At 39.9% G+C, this 20,968-nt stretch overlaps 1 protein-coding gene across 3 annotated transcripts in view; it reads right to left on the bottom strand.

Annotated features, from left to right (window-relative positions):
- JAM2 (junctional adhesion molecule 2) overlaps positions 1–20,968 on the bottom strand; it is a 35,721-nt gene that overhangs the window by 12,810 nt on the left and 1,943 nt on the right. For 2 of the 3 annotated variants that reach the window (XM_080573200.1, XM_080573199.1), the window contains exon 2: positions 1,432–1,497. The exons of the other annotated variant lie outside the window; for it this stretch is intronic. In XM_080573200.1, coding sequence (XP_080429326.1) covers positions 1,432–1,497 — 66 coding nt within the window. The remainder of the gene's footprint in view (positions 1–1,431; positions 1,498–20,968) is intronic. 3 annotated transcript variants of the gene reach the window in all.

Below are 20,968 nucleotides of genomic sequence, written 5' to 3'. Positions count from 1 at the left end.
CCTGCCTTGCATGCCACATTATCTTCCTTTCAGAAGATGCTAGTATTAATGCCCTTCCACTGATCTTATCCAGATAAAAGGTATAGAATGGAAGATGAAGAATAAACATGGAACAGAGACATCATAATAAAATCCCTCTTTGGTTATAGTTCCCTTCTCCTGCCTTTTTTTTTTTTTTTTTTTCATACTAATGTTATCAGTGAGAAGTATTTTCCAGAACAGGTCTACTTGATTTTGATTATGGTGGACCCACAGGAAGCTGTGCATCAGCACACGATCTACCACTCTGGGAAGAACCATCTGGGATCTTGGAGAGGTCTGGACAATGTTTACTTTGGATATATGTCTGGTCCAGGCCGATCATTTGATTAGCCCTCCTCAACTGTACCAGGAGTTGGAAAGAAAAACGCATTTCAGATCAGCTGCATTTAGATGAATAGCTAAGTCTATCAGCTGCTACCGTTCCCTTGGTGCTGCTACATATAAAGAAGAGAGCATAGCTTTTAGTTATGTTAAACTGATCTCACTCTATTATAGAAATAAGAAAAGAACAAAGTACAAGCCACACATTTTTTAAAAAAGGAGAAGACAAAGAAGAGAGATCGTGAAGCCAATCAAGCTCCTCTCTCCTCTGTCCTGTACTAAGCTCTAAATGTATTCTTCTTCCTCAAAAGTGACAAAAATACTTAACACAGCTGACAGTTTCGGAGATCACTATTTCATTATTATCTCGGATGAATAAAGCCTAAACCTCAGCAAACAGTTCTGTTGATTCCCAAATTCCCTTCTCTCTGCATTCCAAACAAATGCAATAAAAACAAAGAAACCCATAGCCTACAAACCTCACATACCTACACACTACTAGTATCTCTTTCTCACCTATCCAAACATCAGGTTTTCTTCCCTGCCTCCTTAACTTCTGTATCTGATTATTGAAAGTGATTGTCTTTATAGATAATAAAATATATGCGTATATTTTAAAACAGACATTCTAGTCATTGGCAATTAAAAATAGTCATTAAATCACATATACCAAGAATAGCTGATTTACAATTGTTCTCCCTCTATCTCCTTTTTTTTTTTTTAAAGACATCAGTCTTTAAAAAGATAATTAATGCCTCTCTTTTCTATCATTTCTCAGCACTTTACATGGAAGGAAACCAGACAGATGTTATAGAGTGGAATATCAGGACTGAGAAACAAATCACAGAATCATAGAATAGGTGGAGAAGGACCTCTGGAGAGCATCTAGTCCAACTCCACAAGTAACCTAAAGTGGGGACAAAACTAAGGTTACAATAAGAGCCAACAGAGAGAGTAGGAGCAATACCCCCCAGGAAAAAGGAAGACAATCTTAACTGCCCAGCTGTCTACATAGCTTGCACGTATTTATCCCATATATTTTTAATCAGAGCAATACGCATACTGTACCCTTAAATTCCTCTGCTTTTACATTTTTGTTATCCGTTTCAATAGAAATTCCAGTCGCCTTACGATCTGCAAGGGGACAGAAAAAAAAGACAATTCAGTAGTAAACTTGTACTTTCATAGGTGCTTCACTAGTTACAAGCAATGTTTTTGAGACTTCCTTACACAGGACGGATTAGATATTCTCTGCTAGGGAGAGCATGGGGACTAAGAGTTAGAACAGGACTGGCCACATGGGTGGCCTTGAACAATTCATATCTTTCTCTCTCTGTCCTGGCACCTGTAAAAAAAATAGTAATATTTCTCTTTTACAATGCCATGATAATATTTACATGTGAGAAATACTACATAAACAATAGATGTTGTTTTATACTGTGGCAACATTTCAGTCTGTTTTTAATTCTGGAGACTTTATTAACCTATGAGCGTATTTTCCATGGTATTTCTATTACAAGGCAGGCTTGTTTACTGAAGAATACCATGTACTACTTCTCCAGGATAACAAATGCAAGCAGTAACTGGAGGTTACCTCAAATTCGCATTAAATTTAGAAGAAAACATGAGTCAACATTTCTATAGTTTTATATGAAACAGATATATATATTAAAAAAAAGAAAAAAGAAAAGAAAAGCATACATTATTGGAATTTCAGTATACTCAATACAAGAGAGACCCAGACAAAATGCGTGAAATCACCATTAGCCCTGCATTGATCCCCACCAAGCTACCCTCTCCCTCACTGCATCTCATTATACATCTTCTCTTGAGAGCTGCTCTCCTCAAGAAAGGACACCAGTGTGCATTCCCTCATGATTCAGAAGTATTCCTACAGGGCAGAACAGTCCATCAGTTTTTCTGGTTACTCCATGGCAGACAACAAGTCTACCAAATGGTTAAAACTGCTTATTAATAGATAAATACAGTTCCTTACACAAGTTTACATTAACATTCTTTTCAAAAGCATCTCAAGTTCCACTGGTTTAAACTGGTTTTGAAGACAGCATGGACACTCATTTCACATCCCATTTCCTATGTCTGCATCAGCCAACTGAACAATTGCTACAGAGGGTATGAACAACAACTGAGTCCCTCTCGCCATCAACAACATTTAGAAATATGGCTTGTTCAAAATAAGAGTGTAATGTTCTCTGACTGACAGAAACTAGTTTAGCCTTACTCCATTTAATCTAATCTCATCTCACTATTTGCCTCTCTTGTGTGTACAGACCTCCTTTATTTAAGAATCAGTTTCTCGCCCCCCCCATTATGCATACCCAGGACATCCAATGTTGATCTGAAGACATGAACAGATGAAGAATCCTCTGCTTCTTACTATTTTATTTTGATTGTTCATTACTTCTGTTAAAGTATGTTCCTCATTTCTCACTTGTGTGAGTTTATTTGGGTTTCAGCTAGGGGTTCTCAAACCTCTGAGTATGTCATTTTCTCTACATACAAAGATACTGTCAACGAGTCATTTCATGGTTTTCCTCTCAATTAGAGATCATCCCCTGTTTCAAGTGTGTCACTGCAGATGGAATTCTCCATCCAAGCTGTTCCTGTGGCCGTCTGAGTCATGGAGCAGCGATTAGAATAGCTATCTGAGTCCCCACCACTACAGCAGTTGCTCATTCATGGCATCTTGTAGCGGTGGGTTGACCTTTGCTTGCTGCCAGACACCCACCCAGCCGCTCTCGCTCCACCTCCTTAACTGGACAGAGGGATGAAAAAAATACGAAAAAGCTCACGGGTTGCGATAAAGACGGAGACAGCACTTGCCAATTACACCGCTCCCCTCACGGCCCCCTGCCATGCGGTGTTTGCCGTCCCTTCCCCAGGCTGCCCCCGAGGCGAGGCGCCGCCATCTTGGCTGCAGGGCCCGGCCGTGCCCTGCTGTGAGGCTGCAGGGGCCAGCACGGGGCAGCTCTGGCATCACCTCATGCAGCGGCCCCACAGCACCCCACTGCCGGCACCACGGCACCCATACCCAGCACACCTGTATTTCTACTCAGAGATACTGCTTCCTACACATATCACCACCTCCCTCCAAATGAACCCCCAACATTTCTCATTTCTACAAGAATATAGCTTCATATTTGGCAACAAAAAGTGAATTTTCACATGTGCAGATTACCAACGGATCCAAATCTGTGTGTTAACTATGCTGTCCTCAATACTCTTTAATTGTATTGTCATCTTTGTGTCACCCCAAAATAGTTACAACAGAGTCTGTACTATGAAAGTAAATATAAAGCGTAGATGACAATTTAAGCAATGCCATTTATGTTCACTTATAATACTAAAATAGAAAAAAAATATTTCCATTACAAATAGTGCATGCAAATTTTTTCCACTCGATCCAGAAAGGAAACTTTCTTGTTAGACTTTTAAAAAAAGAACACAAACCACAGAAGGAACCCTGCTGACACCAGAGGAGGGAAGCCCTCCTCTCCTCCAGCACCTCCCGGAGTAACAGCTGCTCCTGCACATACACACAGAGCACATCTCTTTGATTTTGTCGAAGCTTGGTCTAGAATAAGGGCTGAAATAATTTTCCTTTTTGCCTACTAAGCCTTATTTAGGTTTATGGGAAGAAAATTCTCTTTTTATTTTTACCCAAACTATACTGTTTCCAGAACAATTGAAAAAACCACATGTCCTATACACCAACAGATAACAAATCATGTTATCTACTGACAGAACATCTTCCTTCATGTTCTCATGATGGGGGGGGGACGATTTTGTTCTGAAGCCCTGACAGCAGGTAATGCTTAGGATGCATTTCTAGGACTTGCTGGGGGGAGGATTAAAGCCATTTATAAATTACTGGCACATCAGCCATCTCTTTCTGTACACAAAACAGCTTGAACACATGCAGTCCAACACTTTATTACATCCACTGTTTCATAAACCTGAAAATTCTCTCTCTTCCTCCATAATACAGAGGTCATGAAGCTCATCAATGTGCTTTAAGTGTTCATGAGTTAGAATACACAATAAGAAATAATGTTTTATGACTTCTGGGGCAGGATCATGGCACTTATTTGTATGGAAGTTATCATTAAATTACTTTGCGTAGTTTGTATCATGAGCTTGCAGTTGTACCAAGTCTGTATAATTCCTCTTGCATCAAGGGAATTACAAATGTACAAGGACTCTAGCATGCAATGTAATACATACAAAATATGCCAGAAAAACAAACAAACAAACAAAATTCATACTCAGCATGCACACAGCCCTCCTCATCACACACAAACCACACATATACATGCCCCTCTTCAAGCAGTGCTCGAGTCTGAACTGTAAATTAAGCTGGTGCAGAGACGGGTGACAATTAAAGCTTGATCAATCAGAAAAACAGAAGAGGTCTTCAAAGCTAGAGTACCTCTTCCTTAAAATGTCCTTTCAGAAGTGTCTGCCAATTATTCAGAATCCAAGACTTAAGCATTGCATTTTAATTCACCATACAAAGAGCAATAGAGAAAAGATAACAGATTACTGTACCACCAAACTTTTTGTTCATCAGATGCTTTTATACACAGATTGACCCCGCCCCCCCCCCCCCCACTCTTACATGGGAGCAGCTTCATTTGTTTATAAGTAGGCCCACAAAATGCATGCTTTCCATTTGATAATCCCTCACAGAGCTGCAAACTGACGCTTGAGGAATCAAAGAAAAGCACATTAGTCAAACCAAATCAAAGGAAACAGTGGTGCCTGGAGGAAATTACATGAGAACAGAATCAAAACAAAGTTATAAGTACAAGAGAAAACACAGCCTCTTGGTATTTGTTTTGCCAAGTTCGAAGTAGCAGGTGGCCTAGGCCAAAGCTGAACAAAGGATTTCAGAGGATACTGAAGGTTTAGGAAGTCCGATGTCCCGAGAATAAAGCGATAATGCAGACAGTTCTCTTACCGTACTCAACCACAGAACAGGAAGCCAACCGTTATTTAATCAAATGACACCTTGAGTCTTGCCATGATCTTGTCATTTAAACACTCCCATGGGGCTTGGCTCTTCTGTTGCCGAATTTTTCCCTAGGAGAAGTACCCACAGATGGCATAGTCCATAAATGGGGAACAGGAGAAGGGAAGCTACCTAACTGTGGACAGAATTTGTTTATCAACTCAGAAGAGACTAACTCCCATTCTCCTTAGGAGTCCAAAATATGGTCACTACAAGCAAAAGGCTGCCATCCAGCTCAGGATATTGGCAGGCTAGAACAGTGTTACCCGGAGGTGGGCGAAAAACAGGCATCCAGGGCTCACACCACAAGTCTGACCCAGACATGTTGCTGTCACCATTTGAGCGTTTAAGCTGCTTTTATCTTCCATCCATTTTGCTTGGTGAATGCTAGCCTCCATCAAAAATGCTGGAGGGAGCTCTGGAGTAGTAAGAGTCTCCAGAATGCGTGCCAGAGTCCTTAACTAATCTCTGAAATCAGTGATTTATGCACCAAAATGTAGCCGGAACTGAGTGAAGTAGCCTCATTAGGAAATATAAATAGGGCATTAAGTGCTCAAACTTCAGACAAGGGCTAGAAGAAATTACCAAACATGATGGGAAAAAAGAAAAAGAAAAATAAAAAAGCTCCACTTCTGTCCTTCATTTATCTTGAGTTACAAATATTCTTGAATCTTAATAATGATAGAACAGGATTTACTTTGGGCAGAGTTTATATGTTTCACAAAAAAAAACCACCCTGCACACCTGTAGCCACAGAAAACAAATAAGGTAGCAGTCTCAATTCAGGCAGAGGCTGTAAAGTGGTAATAAAGAGTCCACTAAAATCCAGATGTGGATTCCAAGTTTGTATTTTACTAGGTGTGTTGTGACTGCATAAAGCATAGTAATCCAGGGAAGAAGGCACATTTTTGGGTTGACAAACTGGGTCTAAAACATAAAAGGAACTTAAGGGGTTTCTCAGCCACCCCTGTGCTTATGCGGTAGCTGTCAGCAGCACTGTTGTAGTGTTTTGGAAACTGCTGGACTTAACCATGGCAAGTTTTAGTCATTCAGGCACTGGAGCTGGTGGTAATACACGCAGTTCCTGAGAGTATCTTAACACACTATGAAATACGTGGCAAGATTTTAAACACTCTTATTGGCTAATTAGGACATAGCCCTTGATGATGTTTTTAACCATGAAAAAATACAAACTAGAGATCCTACTTCATGTACATGTGTTATCCACGCGTCAGTGGCAAATGAGAAGTTTTTCTACTAGCTTGAAGAAACTGCTTTTAATTTAGTAAAGTTTCTAAGACTCTACAATTATAAGGAAAACTGCTCCTCAGTATGATGCAGTGCTGGTTTCCTGGCACTACAAAGAAGTTGTTCTAGTTGCATCTGTGCTCTGCTAGTGTTTTGAGCTGAAGGAAAAACATATGACTAGTTATTTTCACTCCTTAAACAGTACTAGAAATGCAGTATTTTGGCCTTGACTCTTGGGATGACAGAGGTACAGAAGCAGCAAGCTTTTAGTTATTCAGAAGGGACAGAGAATAAGGGGATAGGGAAAGAAATTCATAGGCAGAGTAACAGCCTAACTTTTATGCCATAGAAAGTGCCTTTTCCATAACTAGATCAATAATCTTATGAAAAGCCTTGTAAGATACTTTGATTTGTGCACATAAATACCTGATAGCCTTCCCTTCTTCCCACACCTCCCCCTTTTCTACAAGCCCTCTTCTAATTCCTGATGAATTTCTTATTCATGGAGAAATGGACTAGTTTCTCAGAGCATGGGAAGAGAGTTGGGAACTAAAACCAAAAAAACTGCTAAATCCAGTTATTTGGTTTGGCTTCTCTTTTGGAAGAGCAACTATTAGAAAACTAAAATTCCAACTCTATAGCTGAGTAGTATATGACACACAAAAACTGACCTTTCCCCCAATCCCTGCAAAACAACAACAAAAAATTTCCCCAAACCCTAAGGCATTTTTTCCCCCTTCCAGACCAGGCTCAGAGCCATGCACTGAGTAACGGAGTAATCCTCCCCTCTGTCTGCTCCCATGAGCAAAGCCATACATTTGAAGCTGATAACAAGGCCAGCATCCAGATGGTAGGGTAGTTAGCAATCTAACACGCAGACACATTACGTGTCTTACTGGGTAAATCATCAGACACTCTCTTCACTCTTTTTCATTAAAAGCTCTCAAATTAACAGCAGTCAGATTCAGAAGAAAAAAATGTCTACAGATACCCAAGTGAGACAAAGCAGTCAAGTTTTAAGGTGCCTTGCCTGCAAAACCTGTGTCATAACAAAGCAAAGCGTACTTTAGGCTGGTTTCTCAAAACATTTCAGAGTAGTAGGTTGTTTCAGAAGACAACTTAGGTTAAAGTGACAAAGCGTTTAAATGGCCAAGCTGCTCAACTTCTAGTTTTTCTTGGATTTACTACTTATTGTACATCCAGAGGTATAGAACTTAATACAGAAATTTGCTGTTTTATTTAATATAGCATAAAAATAAAAACGAAAACAATTCTTCGCACTCATCTGTTAGAGAAAGTCATTTGTTTCATCAGTGTCAGTAAAACTCTGCCTTTGTGATGGAAATCACATGAGAAGCAGAACAGAGAACCTTGCGTTCATCCGGCTGCGAGTTATCACACAGGGCAGTAACAGCGTTGTCAGAAAGTGCCTTGGAGTGGGATTTCTACCTGCATTGAAAGCTGGTATTGGATGATCTCAGGAGCTCTCAGTCCCACAGGAGGGGGAAGAGCTCTTTTGTTATAATGCCTCAATTATAGAGCAGACTAGCAAAGAAGTTTTCATTCATGATGCCAGCCGAGGGATGATTTAATGCTCAGCTTCGTGTGAACTGCTCAGTACAATATGAAAGGCTAGCACACCAGCTGATGATGCCTTTACTTTTACTTATCTAGAAGGTCAAGAATAAAAAGAGACTGTAGTTTTCAGAGTGACTTATCTGAATTTACCGGCAGTAGTCCCAAGATTTTAAGATCACGTTAATGATCATTTTGGAGCACAGCCCCAAGGACAGTCGGCCCTGGCAAGACTGAACTGGAAGTGCTTGTAGAGGAAAAAGCAAGGAATAACAAACAAGTGGCATGGGACAAAAAAGGAGATTATTTAGGCCAGCCTTTCCAAAGAAACTGAACACCAAAGTAAATGAATTCCAGAGAAACTAAACAGCCTCGTAAGTGCTTTCAGCAGACCCAACACAAATTACTGTGTGACATGGTGTGGGAAATTAAAAAAAAAAAAAAGAGCGTGTTTTTATTTATAATCAGAATGTAAAAATTCCATTCTACTCAAAGTTTTTTCTTTTTTCTTTTTTTTTTTGCCTCCTCTTCTCCTTGTGTTCGAATTCGCAGCTTGCGCAGGTTCAACGCAGCGCAGACTGTATCCCAGCAGACAGACCATCCAGAAAGCCTGTGTTATTAACCAAGCATTCATAGCTCTCACTTTCACAAGACTCAAACCCGCTGCTCCCCCTGTCTCCATGGAGCCTGTGACACCGGGGTATGGGGTTTTGTCCCAGCCAGGCCCCACAACAGGGCTGGTTTCTTGCTTGCTGGTGCTGCTCCACAGCGGTTTCCACAGCAACCGGGCAGGGCGCACAGGCAGGCCGCAGGCAGGGCCCCGGCTGGCTCCCAATGCTTGCTTTGAGGTGGATCCGGATGCTGAAGACTTGTGTCTGGTGCCATTGGGTTAAAAAAGACCATTAGAAGGGGCTACGCGAGGAGATGTCTCTTTGCCACTCCTGTCGCACACACCTCAGGTAACACAGAGCAGCGGAGTTGAAGAAACAGGTCTCCAGCTGCACTGCTGGGTGCAACGCTTCAGCTGAACACCGGCCTGTGCAAACACCTCAAGAAGTTGTCACAGCATGATGACCGAGTATACGAAACAAAGCTGGGTCCCCGGTGCAAACTGATCCTCTGAAGTCAATAGTACCAGGCTGATTTACATCAACCGTAAAATCAGCCCTGAAACACACGAGAGACGAGTAAGTGGAGAAAACAAACAACCCCCGCCAAAAACAAACCACAACAGTTACAACAAAAAAAAACACAACAGAAAACCAACACAAACAACCCACAACCCTTCAGGCAACATTTCGAGTCAAATTTCATGATAGATTTCAAGGGTCTGCACCAGGCTCAAGTGACTTTTGCTGGAACTGCTGGGCAATTTCAAAAGGATAAACACTTTCAAGAAGTTGAGCATTTATATACCTGCAAATACACACAAACCTAAAAAAGCCTGAAAACAAATTTAATTTGCTTTCCAACTGTGACAGCCAGCATTAGTTATGGTTCCAGTATACACCATGTAAAACTGGAGTTCCTGCTTGCTCAGAGCCAGAGGAGTCATTTAACTCCCTGAGGGTAGGATCCTATTTCCAGATTCAAGGAAAACCATCAGGCCTCTGGGATTTCCAAGCATGGAAGTAGACTCCACATTGTTCCAGTGCAGGAATGTCTCTTTCCATAGGTGGTCTCATCCATATACGCTGGAACCAAATTTCCTGTGCAACTTCAGTCCTTTCTCAAGTTTATAACAGTTTTTCCCAGTAGGTCTTCTCAACCCCTTTTTGATTAACCTAAGCATTTCTACAAACTGCACTGCAGGGGATGCGTACATATTAAGTTCTGGCTTTTAATGGTAAAGGAGCACATAATGAGCCAGAACTGTGCACTGCGGAGGTCCCAAGTAGCAGGTGGGATAGCTCATTAGACCAACTACACCCAAATGTCTCATTTTCAGAAAAGTGTAATAATCAAAACCAAGTCAGCATTGTCACGTGTCCCACACTGAAAGAGATGATCCATCTGAAATCTGGTAGCTTAAAAAAAAGTTTGTCTCTGAAGGAAGCATTCACCCAGGATATACTTCTATGCTAATACGGAATAGATGCAAGAACAGCTCCTTGGGGTGAGTTTTTAAAGAGGGCTTTGCACAGGCTTCCTTCCATTCAATTTTTGCTGACTGGGATGTACCATGACTTCATTCTAGCTAGTGTGCCCATTAAAAAAAAACCAACAAAAAAACAATTCAAAGTCTCACCAAAAACAGTAGGATACTCTTTAAATGGATATACTCTGTGAGAAGCTGTGTAATGCTTTGTGAATTTGGGATTCAGACATTTCCAATAGGTGGATGTGGGATGCCACTTGACTGAATTTCATTTGAACCATGAGTTTTAGGACTGCATTGTGCCTTGATCAGCAGCACAGAGCTATGTATTCTTTTTTTTTTTTTCCCCTCCAAACTACAAACCAGACTCTGCTAATATGAGCTGCAAGCACAACGGCCTCTTCTCTCTTGGCCAGAAGAATCTGGTGAACCCTTCCTAATTATCTGCACAGTTTGCCAAATTAGCTCATCCCATTTTCATTCACACATGATCCCTTACGCTGCCAAGTTTGCTCAATTGTCTCTTCCTGCCAGAAGCAGCTAACGGTCATGTTTGATGGCTATTACTTTCAACCAACATTGTAGTTTACAGTACAAATACACATCTTTAGCCTTAATTCTGCAGGCCTTTAATAGACAGATCAGTTCTTCAATATCTGATTTTATAGGAGCACCTTCTGGCATATTTATCTGAACAGGGCTGAAGCCACTCCTTTGACTCAATTAAGGCTGTTATGTATCAAGAGGAGCTAGAACAAACAGAAGATGTTTTGCACACTGAAAGGAGAAGGGTGATTAGAAGAAATCCTCCGGAAGCCAGAGCTAGGAACAATAGGTCACAGTATAATAGGTGCCAAATTTTCCTTAAAGGGGATGAAGAGGGTAAAAAACAAACAAAAAACCACCTTAAAGTCTTCATCACATTAAAAGCTATACAAGCAAAACAACACATGGATATTCAGATTAGAAAACACTAGAAGAACACTGAAAAGTTACACAGGAAACAGGAATAAACACAGTCACTCTGTGCTTTATTTATTTTTAAACCAAGCATAAATGTTAACTCAGTAATCATCCCAGCTTTTCAACAGAAGAGATGTGTCAGGAGGCACATCCTTGAGAATATTTGGGTAAGGTTAGTTAACAAACAATTCTGCTGCTTTCGTCAGAAGAAGGGCAAGCTTAGGAAACAAGCTATCATTCACAATTCAGTAGTTCGAAGCTTCACGTAATATGTTTTGATTATCTTTTCAGCCAATACTTAAACTAAGAAAGTACCAGCTGTTTCACTTTCACAAAAGTGGAATGAAAAAAGATGTCAGGAATTCTGTAACATAAAATAAATAAATAAATCCAGGGCACAGAATAATTGTATAGAAGACAAATAATCTTGTCAGAATCAAATAGACAATCTTGTCGTAATTCAAAGACAAAGATAATACCAGGAATCCATAGAAATACGAATTCCGTATTATTTATGCCATTAGATATTTTTAGAATAGAAAGTATCTGATTAATGATTCAGCCCCCTGGCCCATCTTCTCAAGTGCAACAAGTGCTTAAAAATCTGGTGGTTACAACAGCTGTATCTGGAATGCTCTATAGTTCACATAAGGTATATACTATCAAAACCCTGTATTACATTTCTAAAATGCCTGCTAGAGTCAATAGATCGACACGTTTCATGAAATCATTACTTCCAGATAGGCACATAAGCTGCCCTAAATTGTTTTGCCATTTGCTTTGCCTACTTCTGCCCTGTATTATCTTTATAACCAACTCCTCCTGAGATATTGATACTTTATAAACTCACGTGACACTATTTTTTCCTAAACTTAACTTTCCAGTAGAAATAAGACTAAATAATACCACTCTGGAGTACTCAAGTCCGGCTAACTGATTTCAGTTCAAGGACCTCTCTTTTTGAGAAAGGTATCTGAGTAACAGTCCAAGGACTATGCTGGCATAAAGATTATACAGGCAGGCGCACATCAGCACGAGCACTGCAATCACATGGAATCCAAACACAAAATGAAGTCTTCAGATTTCAGATCTAAAGTCACAGAACAATATTTTAGTAAGATGAGGATCTAGCACATTTACCTATTTATTTCCACTGTTGTTGCAAGGCTGCACATCTTGCATCAAGCCCGCACGGTACAGAACTAGCATCAGCAGAGAGAGCCCTGAATGGTCAGGAAGCCAAGAAAGGGAACAAGATGGTTTGTTGAATAATAGATAGCTACCTGCACTTCTCTCCTAGAAAGGGAACTCATCACCACCTAAGTTCCGCTCAAAGCACCTCTGTTAAAATAAGCCTATAAGCTTTTATGCTTTGTGTTGCTATGCTGTGAGTGCCAAGTTATGTTTTAAGGCAGCTAAGGACCAGGTTCCTTACAAGACAAAATGGATTACTCTTTCACAGAAAAAAGAGCATCCATTTCAGAGCTTACAGCTATGTGAATCCTTATAGCCAAGTCTACATATACCTTCCACTTAAACAGTCTGATTACATACCCAAGCCCCTTCACATATTCGGCTGTATGAGATTTTTGGAAACTCTCTGTCCACCCTGCATGCTTCCCATCCCAAAGCAGAGGCAGCTAAAGGTCATGGACTATCTACTTTTCAGTCACTGCAATTAGCAATTTAAAATAATCAGATTTCATATTACATTTCTGCTTATAAGTCTTTAGCCATATGGACAGCACTCCATACATTTATAGGGATTCAAATGCAGCATCTAGCCACAGGATTGGAACCTTAACAGCAAAATCATGCTGTATTTTCTTCTGATTTTCAGACTCTTTACCCCATCCCAAAACTGAAAGGGTTTTATATATGTACAACTTCTATATACATACATATTGGTCACAAGCTAAACTGTTAGTTCTACTGATATTATTGATATTATATTGGTATTATCTCACTATCTTTGTATTCCATGAAACATGAAGATAATTCAGCTTCAAAAGAAGGGCAGATTCCTCCCTACCCTCTCCCAGTATTTCCATAAACGCTCACAACAACTGATCTCTGCTGGAAGCCAAAGATAGAGCATTGCTTCAGAATCCCACTCTGCCTCCAAGTTGATCTTTTGTTTTGTGAGCAAAATAAAATAAAATAAATCATACATTAACATAGAATCAATTGTTAAAGGTGCCAATAGGATCCAAAATTCAACTTTGCCCGCCCCCCCCCCCCAATAACTAGATGAAATTAAAAACTGTTTTGTTCTGAGTTTGTCAAATACTAGGCTAATCATAAATACTACCTCATTCCCAGTTTTACAAAGTAGTGTAAAACAATCTTTTGGTTTTAGTATATTGTTACATAGTTACTAGATTCAACTGTTTTTCCACTAAAAAAAAATTATCTGCCTTAAACTTTTATATTTTCCTAAGAGAATACAAGCTTTCTGGGACTTTTTTTGTGGGACTGAAGACTAGCTTAAAAAGATAAGAAAAATCCTTCTGCACTGCTTTGTTGTTCCCTAGAAGACATTAAGTTTGCTTTAACCCGACAAGAATATTCTGCACCTGCAAGTCTCTCAGCTGTATATGTAAGAACTGGCCATACTAACTCCTCTTTCTCTATTTACATAGCTTTAAAAACTGCAGAAACTTTGTTTAAAAGCTTATAAACAGACATCACTTCATTATTCTCTCACAAAAGTCAGTGTGTTCTCCCAACAGCTATTTATGTTAGAAAACTAATGCATATTGCAAAACCTGGACAAAACCTTTGTAGCAGTGTATTTCCTTCCCTTCCTCCTCCTCCTCCAAAAAGGAGACTAAAAATTTGAACACAGCTGGAAAGCAAACAGCAACTGTGTGTGCTGTTGAGAGTTGAGGACTTGGCTAAAGATGCAACTGGAACACAACTGAAACATATAAAGTATTCGGCAACAGGGGAAATGCAGAGCTGAAAACAATTTTTAGTTGTGTCTCAATATATGCTGCTGATTCCCTGTCGACAATCAGCTTCCCCTGATGCCTCTTATGTCCTGGAAAAGTATTTACTGAAAGGCTCCAAAGACAAGTGCTGTAAGTACGTTATCTTCTGGAAGTACCCGTCATTTCAACAACGCTTGAACCCAACACAGAGAGAACTACATTTACTTTCCATACTTGATACAGAAGTTTCCTGAAATGTTTTAATTAGTACTGTTTGAATCGAGGAATCAAGTGATGTCCAGGATGTAGGTCTTATATAGAAAAGGGAAAGAAAAAGAAATTGACTTAAAATGGAATTATGTGAAGGTCTCAGACTGTACTGCAAGAAGCAAAACCTTACACACATTGCTTTGTGATGTCTAAGCATACTTCCGCTATGCATCTGCATCTGCATACTGCTCTCTACCTCCTCTCCTGGGCACCAACTTTGATGTTACCAATAAATCTGGAGTCCCTGAATTTGTTTGCTTTACTAGTCACTCCAATACTACAAATGCAGTATCTTAAAAACCTTATGGGCTCTTACTATTACCTGGCTGTCCCAATCTCCCCCTCCTCCTGCCCTTTTAACATTTTCAACTGCTGTATTCAATATTGAAATATTGGTTTCCTTCAATATCGATTTCCTTTCAGGACCATCTCAAATGATTACAACATTTTTGTGCATCAGTAAATCACATTACACCTGGGAGGACCATTATGTTGGTCAGCAGAAAGCAGCAGGGGCATTCACTGCAAGACACAAAGAAAACTCAAATACTGACTGAAAATAAAATACATTTCATTCATTCACATACAAATATTTACTGGCATTTAAATGGAAAGTTGTTAAGTATACTCATAGAATACAGACCTTTTCTGCAGAAACTCTTCCAATGTCTAAGCATTGCTATTAATAAACTTTTAATTGGACTTTATGTGGACACTGGGGGAGGGAGATTCCCCCCTCTCCCCCCTTGTCTTGCTTTAGTATTCTACAACTTGTGTTTTTGAGATAATCCTCCTCTATCTAACAACTCCTACAGAGTTAGGTGTTTCAAACATCCGAATGAGCCAGAGTTGTTTATGTGTACTATAAGTCCCTGACCAGTTATAATCTTCTACATCTCAAGCAATGAAATACACATGTTTATCTGCTTGAGGTTGCAAAAATTTGTAACTCAAGATTTAGAAGAGGGTATAACATCTTAATTGGCAAGACATCCTCATAAAATTTGTTTAATTGAGCAGTATTTGAAGTCTTTAGTCATTGTTACACGTATCAGAGAAAGCACGCATTACTGTCTGTAATTAACTTTCAGGACTTTAATTTAATTAACTTGCACACCTTTCACATACCATGGGTCAGCTGGGTGCTTTACTCTCGACAGGGCCTGACTTACTCCCCGATCTACCTTTCAAAGTCAGTATCTCAGGTTTGCAGGCAGGCTCAACCTGGTGAGACCAGCGAGCGGGGCTTGGCAAAGCCCTGTAGCGCCATGCTCAAGGCCCCCGGTGCCCCGGACACACGCAGGCCTTGGCATGGCGGGGCCTGTGCGCCTCGTCCTCAGGCACTGAGTGCTGTCAGAAAGGCTCCTCCATCACTACCTGGGCAAGCAGCCTTCCCAAATACAGACATACAGCCCATGGTTATTAAATACACAGGACAGCCCGCTTGAATCACATTTTCAGAAGTGTTTACCACCAACAGTTTCAACAATACCAAAGTTGTGTTAGTGCCTTGTCACGCTACCCAAAACCCCAGTCAGTCTGGAGTAAGGGAACATGAAACAAGAGCCACAAACAAGAAGCCACAAATTTAAGAAAAAAAATCTCATCTTTGTGGTTTACCAGCTTCAAGACTGGGAGAAGGGTCAGAAAAATCAGTCTAGATGCCCCAATACTCAAATGCCAAAACCCAACTGTTTGCTTCTTTACGACATTTTATAGAAACAGGGTACTTGACCACAAAAGATAGCCATAACATGAGCCTGAACACACCTACACACACTAAAGATATCATTCCAGATGATGCGTTTTGGCTTATTTTTGCCACTACAGCTACTAGAAAGCTTCAGTTATGAACCAGTGACAGGTACTGTCCATACACTCAAGTGGTAAGTTGCTGTCTAACTCACATAGTATTATTCAAGCTCTGGTCTTCTGTGCATCATTCCCTCATATGTTTACAAGTATTCCAAGCATGAACATCTCTCCAACTCCAACCCAACTCCAGTCAGCATACACTAGCCCTTACCATACTGCCCCCAAGAATTTCTCCCAATTCATACTGGGCACTCAGGTATGCCTTATATAAACATTTTGGTTTTTAAATTATATATTAATTTGAGCAAGACTCGCATCTCAAGAATGCATGTTCCATCACTACCTCCAGTACTACGTTAGCAGTTTGCAAACAGCAAATATAGCTGCTATTGTTAACATTATCTGGTGCCAAAACAACCCTATAATCCATCGCTTGCCATCCGGACCACATTTTGTTTCACCTTAAGCCTGATCCAGTGGTTTGGACTGACTTGAGTGTATGTTAAACCCTTACAAAGTTAATCCTAACAAATGCTAAGTAAATATCTATCTTTTGAAACTTCATACCTGTAGGAACTGTTCTTTCTAACTCAAGTCTGACCATTTCTTACTTTTTTAAACAGTCAGGATCAAGTTATTGCTATTACAATGCAAGTTGGAGATTCTTACTGAAAACTGCTGAGTTGAGAACTCACAGAAAGTAATCATTCAAAAACAGCTTATTACCATATTTTCCCAGCGTGTTTTCCCCTGCGAATAACCTTTGAGAGAAACTGGATGCCTCCTTAAATTCCTGTTAACCAAGGGGGGCTACACTCATCAGTGGTTCAACAACTACTGCTGTTGTGTTGCTTGCTGTTGTTCAGAAGTGGCTATTTTTCCCTTCTTGCCTCTCCAAAAGCTCCTTCACCTTCCAGTGTATGTTAGGAAGTGACAAGTGAATGGGACCAGATGTTCAGCTGCCAAGCTTACCTTCTGCCTGTTTTAAAAAATCATATCTAAGCACTCAAGTGCTCCACAGTATGCTGTGAGCGTAAAGGTGACATAAGTCATTAGAGCTTTCCAGAAGAAGTGACTTTGGAAATACAGGAGAGCACAAGTGCTGCCGATCATCCAAATGCTGCTCCACTTTCATTTTCTATCCCATTCTTTGGGATACTCATTTCCCAAAGACTACTATTTAGATGAAGGAAACGTATCATTTGTCTTGATTACAAGACACCATAATATTTGCTTTAAGCTTCCTGTGGTAGTATTACAACACAGTAATGTCCGACACTTCAAGAAAGATGTGGCGGGCTTTTCTGATGAAGCGTTTTGTTAAAACTGATAGTTCTTAGAGAATTAATCAGGATGGAAAAGGACATGTCATAAAGTAAAACTGTAAGAAAAATAGTCTTACAAAATTAGTTTTCCTTGAGAGGAAGAGGTGAGCTAACAGTAAGAGAATTACCAGTAAAATAACTGCCTTTCAGTTTCCACATAACATTTCCCTCAGTTTCCATTAAAGCATTCACACCACTGGATATTAGCCACTAAATGGGAAAAGTAAGAACTTAACCCATCTATCTTCCCAAATATCCAATGGTGGTGTGATGTTATCATGGTGGAGGAAGAAATCTCAACCAACCAAACAAAAAAGCAGCAATAATTTAGGGTCCCTGTGGATATATGTGATAGACTATCTATTTTAAGCAAGTGTCCTTGTTTTATATTGTTCCATAACCTCAAGGGAACCTTAATTTAGCCATTCCATATAGCCCTCGCAAATAGCCTGCAATGACAAATATGAATGTCTATCTCACGCTTTAATTGTTTTGATGAATAAAATATTTATATTGCTATGTGGATACATGTTACTAATCTTCCTTTACCTAAGTTTTCACACTGGACTGACCTCTAGCATTGTTACGAGAAAGCATGACACCACATTTTACTTACTCTGAGAGAAGTAAATGGGATTGCCTCTTGTGAGGAACTGATTACGAATAGACTGTCTTCAGAAATGCTCTGAGGGAAAGATGACATTTTAGAGTTATGGTGGAATCTAAGTAGACTGTAACAAACTTTTAGATCCTGATTTCAGAACTAAACTAATAGTTGTTTCTGCCCCTCCAAATGCACTGACAGCCTAAACCTACACTTCCCCATCTAACAAGGGAAGCTTGCTTACTGCTACTGCAGATGATTTACATGGATGTCACTATGTCAATGTCTGTCTTCGGTGAATAAGCATCACTATTATACACTCATGTGAAATGGTATGAGAGCTGAGTTTTCTTTAGCATTAGTTGTACAAGAAGATTCTCCCGTATGTAAAAAGAGTTGTCTCTTTTGCGACCACCAGCACTTGGAAAGAAACAAGAGAACTTGGGGTACCCTTTGAGGAAGCCATATGTAAAAAAGCTCTAACAATTTCAGTGTATTTCTTTAAAAACAGGTCTGTACACGTGTCTCCCCAATAACATTTAGGGTTAGGCAGTGGCCTCAGACAAGCTTGGTAGCTCTAAGTCATGAAAGATGAGCCCACAAGTTTTAAGTCAGTTAACTAAAGAGAAAAGATGAAGTCAAAGTTCAAGTACTTGTGAGTTCTTATTCATTTGCTATGTCATCTGCCAATTCCTGCAGCAGAACCTGGCAGCCAGCACGCTGCTGCCAAAATACTCTATAGTAGGGAATTCAGATATCATAGAGGAAATATATTAAAAAAAATAGTAATAATACTTGGTGTAATTCAGTTAAATAGTCAACAAGAAGACCTCATCCAGGCTCAATTAGATTTGCTAATAACAGTGGTAATTTTAACTCTCATCATGGATGCCAGATGCCCTGTGGTAATCACAATTACCAGAAATACATGTCCTATGACACGAACAAAGAATTGTTGCAGCATTAAAGCCGAGAGAACAGGACCACGAAGGCCAAGCAACAGCAAAAGCAAGTCCACCACCTGCATACAGTCACCTTAAACAGAAGAAAATAAGGGGAATTGTGACTGTCTTGACTTGACAGGTGCATTTCCTGCTTCCCATATGCAATGAAGGAAGGCATTCGTCCTCATTTTTTCTTTTGCACATCCAGTAGCAGCCTGTGGGGCCAGTAACCTGAACTAAGGATACTGCAGGGTGAGCCAGGACCCAGCTCTCTCTGCTGGCCGAGAAGAGGGAGACAAAAACCCTTACCGCAGAACATCACTGCTTCTGGGTGAGTCCTGTCTGAAACAGAGATCCCTTCCCAAGCAGAGTGCCTAGATTTTAAGGGAGATAGTCTGGCTTGTTCAAATGCAATGAAAGCCATGATTTCTGAAAGACTTTCTAATAAGGTCACAGACAAACTTTCCTCTGAGCCCTGAAGATCTAACCAAGAAGCTGGAATTGTGAAGACAGTAACAGAGGGAGGAACCTGTCTCCTTTCCAAAGGCAGTGAAGGTCTTCCAACCAAGTCCTCAATTTTTATCTTTTTTGGAAGCATTCTAGTATCTTGTGCAGTGTCACCACAGTTGTAAGTGGAGAAAAAAAAAAAGGCTGAACATTTGAAACAAATGCCACCTTCTACAGTTAATTTTCTTTTGCTTCTTGGTATTTAAAGCCATCTGACCCCCTATGTTATGGTGCCTAAGAGTCTGTGCAGGTTTGTAGAGCACTAGCCATCTATAGCAAAGAAATGTCACTTCTTAACTAAAAGAGAAAGAGAAGGAACTATCCTTGAATATCTCTTCTGGGGTTACCCCTGCTCCCTCTCCAAATAATAAAAAAAAAAAAAAAGGCAACATGGTTCATAGCCTTATTTTGTAGAGATCTTAGAGAAGTATGCAGCTTTGCAAATTTAAGAAATCCCATCTCACCCAAATATGGACTCTAATTTAGAAATCATAACTCCCTACAGAAGTTAATCCAGCAAACACAGAGGGTTCAGTAGAAGACTGGGGGCTGATAATATTCTCAACATTGAGAGAATATTATCATGTGTAATATGGAAAGCATACTTTAAAGACTTCTAGCCCCACTGTCATTTCCTACAACTGATACAGTCATGCTTTGTAAGTTCTTGGAGGAGACTGAGGGTGGAGACGTGACTTTTTTGACCTAGAACCTCTGTATTTGGCTGAAAGATTCCTGAGTGCTAAGGAATGTTTGTTTTAAAGCCAAAATAAGGTGAGGTTTTATTTTTTATTTTTTTTTATTTATTGCTGAATCAAACTATCCCGTGAGCTCCATCAGATGTTTATGTAAGACTATTTATCGCCTCTGCATTGTCCTCGCACAGACACATTGTACTGAATTTGTTTTCAGCATCACCAGCTTAAATTTAATTTCTCACTTAAAGTAATGCAGGAAAAAGTCAGGCCTAGAAGCTTCACAAAAGGGCTAGTTTATCAGTACATACCACCTCCTCAACAGTAGCCATGACTATTAATAGCAATCATTTCTGTAGATTTTCTAACTCTCTCATCAACAGAACTCACAAGTCTTACCCTGTTGCACCTTTTAAAACTTTCACAGATAACACGAGTTTATTGATCTCACGCAGACTGAGACTATGACTGATGATCTCAAACTCACTAACTTTCCCCTAAATTAAAGGTCAAAGATAAGCTTTAACTCAAGACAAACCACTACTTCTACAGGTCAATGGTATTTCTTAGTAGGTTCTCTCTATAAGGACCTGATC

The sequence above is a fragment of the Anser brachyrhynchus genome (assembly GCF_964034855.1).
Source record: "Anser brachyrhynchus genome assembly, chromosome: 1".
NCBI classification, from domain to species: domain Eukaryota; kingdom Metazoa; phylum Chordata; class Aves; order Anseriformes; family Anatidae; genus Anser; species Anser brachyrhynchus.
The sequence above is the reverse complement of the archived record's forward strand: the minus strand, read 5'-3'. Positions and strand labels throughout refer to the sequence as shown.